Here is a 5,620-nt window from a genome sequence, read left to right as displayed (position 1 = left end):
AGGTGTCGTGGCCTGCTGGCTTGGAGTTATTCCCATCCGTTGGGGAATTAAGACTTAACAGTAAACATACTGAATTCTCAGGTTTGAACCTCTGGAAATCCCAGCATGTCAGGATGGCCTGATACTGCGCTTGGCTTGAGGGGCGGTGTGTTTTGGTAGAGGTTGAGGGACAGTGCCAGTGGAAGGCCTGAAATGAGATCTGACATGGACTTGTTCCCAACAGGAACCAGAGTGTTTTTTTCCATGGGTCGTAAAGTTGCACTTTGTCACCCAGCCAACCAGGAGAAAACAAAACTCAAAATATCGTGGAGGGGACTTTTGTACCGGGCTGGGGGTTGACTGGATGACTACCTGGGTTCGTTCCATCCTCAAGATTCTGTAAAGCATTCAGTAATAAGAGAATATTGACACAAATGTATTTGCAAACAGAATGTGTGTCTTTATTTAAATTCACATAAAATTCACCCTTTCAAAGTATGCAATTCAGTGCTTTTTAGTATATTCACAAAGTTGAGCAACCATCACCACTATCCAATTCCAGAATATTTTAAAACCTCCCCCGAAAAATTCTCATACCGATTAGCAGTTATTCCCCATTCCCCCTCCCCCACCCTCTCGCAACCACTGAACTACTTTCTGTTTCTATGGATTTGCCTATTCTGGATATTTCATATAAATGGCAACATACTATATGTGGCCTTGTATGTCTGTTCTTTCACTCAGCATGTTTTCAAGGTTCATCCATGTTGCAGAATGTGCCAGTACTTCATTCCTTTTTATGGCTGAAAAGTACAAGGACTATTCCATGGAAACATTTTGTTTATTCACTCAGTAGCTGATAGACATTTGGGTTGTTTGCACTTATGTTAAAGGAATGCTGATGTACATTCATTCTTTGCCCATTCCTTCCCTCAAATTAAGGAAAAGGAAGGCCAAGCAAGCAAAATAGTAAAAATCTGGCACTTAGAAAAGGAAAAGCACCCTTGATTTTTAGGTTACGTCAATGAAGAATGGGGCCAAAATCTAACATCTATCAAAACTCCCAATGCCTTCTAATCCCATGTCTGAGGTGAGCCCACCCACTAAGCCCGCAGGTTAACCATTGGAAAGCCGTTGAATCAGCAGGAAGAACTAAGGTCCAGATCAGTGGTTTTTAGTTTTTCTATCTTCCAGGGGTTCTTACGGTTTAATGGAAGCAACACAGGGCCTCCAAGGTGGCTGGGGTTGGGGCGCAGGTGGATAGGACTCTGAGCCCAGTCCCCATCCCTGCTTTAACTAGAGCAGCTCTGATTCTACCTGTTTCGTTTGTTGAGGTTCTAAATGTTCATTTGGAGCAAATAAAGGGGGTCCATGACAAAAAAGTTGTTGGCGACCACTGGGTAGATGGTTGTGGAATCCTTGGACTGAAGCTGGGTCTCCATGGTGGATGTTCTTATGAGTTCTTCTGTGGAACCTTGATGGTGACTGTCTTCACCTCTGTGTAGGCCTTAAGCCCGTCCTCCCCCAGCTCCCTCCCATTACCAGACTCCTTAAAGCCTCCAAACGGCGTGTGGCAAGTGACAATGTTGTAGGTGTTTACCCACACCGTCCCAGCTTGGAGGGCCTGTGTGAAGTACATGGCCTTGTCCAGGTCCCGTGTGAACACAGCGGCAGCCAAGCCATACCTGGTGTTGTTGGCCCTCTCAATCACCTCCTCAATTTTCTTGAATTTGAACAGGGGCTGCACAGGCCCAAAGATCTCCTCCTTGGCAATCCTCATGTCATCTTGCACACCACCGAAGACTGTGGGCTTGATGAAGAAACCCCGCTCCCCAAAACGCTCCCCACCGCAGAGAAGTTTTGCCCCCTCCTTCTGGCCAAGCTGGATGTAGCCCAGGATTCGCTCAAACTGCTCCTTGTCCACCTGGGGCCCCTGCTGGGTGTCCAGCTCAAAGGGGTTCCCAACTTTCCTCTGCTTAGCTTTCTCCACTGTTCTCTCGAGAAACTCATCATAGATGGATTCTTCAACGAAGGTCCGGGACCCTGCACAGCAGCACTGGCCCATGTTGAAGAAGAGGGCTTCGTGGCACTGCTCCACGGCGTGGCCCATGTCAGCGTCAGCCAGCACGATGCTGGGGCTCTTCCCGCCCAGCTCTAAGGTGACCCTCTTGAGGTTGGAATCTCCGGCTGCCTTCTGGATCAGGTGGCCCACCTCGGTCGAGCCAGTAAAAGCAACTTTGTCAATATCCATGTGCTGGGCAATGGCCGCTCCTGCTGTTGGGCCATAGCCTGTGATGATGTTCACCACCCCAGGGGGAAAGCCTGCCTCCTTGATGAGGGAGGCCAAGTACAGGGCAGAAAGGGGGGTCTGCTCTGCAACCTTCATGACCACAGTGTTGCCAGTGGCAAGTGCCGGGGCGAGTTTCCAGCCTTGCATGACCAAGGGGAAGTTCCACGGGATTATCTGGCCACAGACACCCACGGGCTCATGCCGGGTGAAGCAGAAATGCTCACCATCCATGGGGATGGTCTTGCCGTGCCACTTGTCAGCCCAGCCAGCAAAATATCGGTACACCTTGATGACCTCATCCAGGTCCAAGACATAAGACTCCTGGAAAGGCTTCCCGTTGTCCAAGGTCTCCAGTGAGGCCAAGTAGACACGATCCCGCTCCACTAGGTCAGCCAGGCGGTTCAGCAGCCGGCCCCGCTCAGAGGCATCCATCCGGCGCCATGGAGACCCTAGGCGGAAGGCCTCGCGAGCTGCTTTCACTGCCCGATCCACATCAGCTCGGTCCCCTTCGGCCACATGGCCAATGACCTCTCCCGTAGTGGGGTTGACTGTTGGGAAGGTCTTCTTGCTGACTGCATCTTGCCACTCATTGTTGATGAATAGCTGGTTGTAGCGAATGTCTGGGTTCTGGATGGGGCGTGGAAGGGCTGCTGCTGAGGAGTACGGGGCAGTCCTGCCTCGGAGGCAAAGCAGCCGGGGCACCAGGAAGCGCAGCATGCTGACTACTCTGGAGAGGGACAGGAGGAACCAGGGTGAATAGGTGAAAGGGGCCCAGGTGGTCCCCCAAAGGTCCACCAGCTCAGATGACCCAAGATTCTAGCATAAGGCCCGTCACCTCAAAAAAACATGGATTGCAAGGTGTACAAAGGCTCTGAAGAATAATCTGGTCCAACTCTATCATGTCCCACCTATCCTTCGTCTTACTTCCTCACCTCAAATGTCACCTTCTCAGGAGGCCTTCCGTGACCACCCTTTATAAAATTGCAACTTTCCTCACCCCTAGCACTCTCTATCCCCATACCATGGCTTTCTTTTTCTCCAGCTGACATACCAAACAGTAGCTTTACATGCTTATATGTTTATTGTCTGCCTCTCCCAATAAAACATCAGCTCTTTTTTTTTCCCCTGTTTGGTTCATTGCCATGGCCCTGCTGCCTGGATTTATGCTTGCTACATACATTTCCACAAAGGCTGTCTAATTGACCTAAGAACAGAGTAGAAACCAAAGAGACTCCGAGACAGACTGTTCTCTTAGAGAGAGGCTTGCTTCACTTCACCTCTGTGCCTCAGTTGCCTCACATGTCAAATGCCTCGTGGGGCTATGTTGAATGGGGTTGTGCATATAAAAGCCTGCCACACTCCACCCAGGACATCAGAGCTGGCAGCACCCTCATAAACCAGCCTAGCTCAGCCCCCAGGCACAGGTCTCAGCTTGCAAGGGGTGCAGCAAGTCCAGCAGCAGCTGGGAAGAAGGGCCTGTTAATTTCTTGCCTACAACTCTGAAGACAGTGTAGATTTGATTAAAACAGCAGCTGCAAAACTTAAACAGTATATAAAATGTATCCACTGAAATGTAAATGGTGTATGAAGTTCCTAGGTTCACTGAAGCAGTCACTCTCCAGCCAGGACAGCAATCCCTCCACCTTGACTCAATGGAGTCTCGTCCCATCCAACAGCAAAAAGAAATTGAACTTGCCCTACTCCCCAACCCCATACCCCTACCCTCTGCCACTGGGCATGGAGAGGAGCAAAGAACTCATCTAGAAAAACACCTCAACCAGGTCCTCAGCTCCATAGAAATCAACGCTGCCCAGGAAAGCCCTCCCTTGGGGGGGGAGGGGGGGGAGTTGAGCCAGCAGACCTGTTAGGGGTGCACTCAGGTTCCACTCTGCTCAGGGCTCTGCCCCATGCAGAAGCAGCCTTGGGTCCAACAGGCCTGGGTCTGAGAAGGGAGAGGTCCACCGGAATGGGTGTAAGGAGGAGTCACCAATCCATGGGGTGGAGGTGGAAGGGCTAAACAGGTGAGAGAAGTGGTCACAGGCCAAGGCTGGGAAATCTTTTATGCCAAGCCAAAACTTCCTACTCCAGGGGCCTGTATGGGGGCTGCCCTGGCACCGCCATTTGCATATAGGAAGATCGCTGGTGCACCAGGCGTTGCAGTTTGCAGGCCATCTTCTCAGCAGTTAACTCAGAGAAACTCCTAGCAGCCCTGGGGTGACCAGAGCAGATAATGACCCCCATTCTGGAAGAAGGCTGGGGATCAGAGAGGTTCAGGGGCTCACCCAGGATACACAGCAAGTAAGAATAGGAGCCTCAGCCGGGGTTCCCACAGTCCTAGCTTTGTGTTTCCTCCTGACTACGGGCAATTTCTTCAGTTCCTGGTATTAGTGCCCCCTGTGCCGAGGACCAGACCTTCTGGGTCATCGAGCCAGGACCAGGTGGCGCCCATCTCACCCTTTCTGCACGGAAGGGGCCTTCCTCTGGATTGGGTCTGGTGGGCGGGAGCACTGAGGCCCAGCTAATCCGAAAGGCTTGCGGGGAAGGGGGCACTGAGGCCCAGCTAATCCGAAAGGGGCTGGGGGGTGGGGGGGAAGGCCTGCGTCCTCAGTGCCTTCAGGTGCCACCTGGGGACGGGACCTAGGACCTGGGCGCAGGAGAGGGTTGGAAAGCGTGGATAGGGTCCTACAGTGCACGCCAGGCGGAAAGACGCCCCCAGATGGGTAAGCCGAGGCCAAGAGAGGAAGCTTCCATCAGGTGACGGGAGCTGAGGCCGCCGGGGGAGAAAGGAGCTTGTTACCTGCTGCAGGCTCGGGCTCACGCTCAAGCGCCAGTTCAGGCTCTCCTGGGTTAGTCCTGCCTCCTGCCTGGGGTTCGCCACAGGCCCCGCCTCCGCGCTGTCCAGAGGCTCAGCGGCCAATGAGGCTCCGCCTGCGCCTGGGGCGCCGCGAATCATCAGCCCCAAGGCCCCGGCCACTCCTCCCTGCGGGCAACCGGGTTGCGGTTTCCGGTGGACAGGCTCAACCCCAGCCCACCACCCCGGTCAGCCGAACCAGGCCAGCGCGCCCTCTCTTGCAACGCGGCTCAGAGCGGGGGCCCTAAGTTGCTGGTTTGGGAGCAGAAACAAAGACCAGAAAGGGGCAGGCCTTCCCCAGGTCACAGCCATCTGAGACTGGACCCCAATTATATTTGCATTTTCCCCTTCCGCACGGTGCACCTAGTTAGGTTGCCATCCTTGAACCGCTCCTTGCCCTCTTATGTGCCTCCCGTCTGTGTTTTTCACTTTGGTTCACTAATTTCTGTCTCCACTTTCTCTGGTCTTTTTCCCAGTTCTGTGAAGGTTTTATATTCGTG

At 52.8% G+C, this 5,620-nt stretch overlaps 1 protein-coding gene across 1 annotated transcript; it reads right to left on the bottom strand.

Moving 5' to 3' along the window:
- Positions 1 to 420: 420 nt before the first annotated feature.
- ALDH1B1 (aldehyde dehydrogenase 1 family member B1) lies at positions 421 to 5,206 on the bottom strand. Its single transcript, XM_080667797.1, has 2 exons — positions 5,067 to 5,206; positions 421 to 2,996 (listed from the first exon to the last, which is right to left on the bottom strand). The coding sequence occupies exon 2, from the start codon at positions 2,984 to 2,986 to the stop codon at positions 1,433 to 1,435; it is 1,554 nt and encodes a 517-aa protein (XP_080523923.1). The 5' UTR covers positions 2,987 to 2,996; positions 5,067 to 5,206; the 3' UTR covers positions 421 to 1,432.
- Between the last annotated feature and the right edge of the window lie 414 nt (positions 5,207 to 5,620).

The sequence above is a fragment of the Plecotus auritus genome (genome assembly GCF_963455305.1).
Source record: "Plecotus auritus genome assembly, chromosome: 5".
NCBI classification, from domain to species: Eukaryota; Metazoa; Chordata; class Mammalia; order Chiroptera; family Vespertilionidae; genus Plecotus; species Plecotus auritus.
Note: the sequence above shows the minus strand (reverse complement) of the source record. Positions and strands in the feature narration are given on the sequence as shown.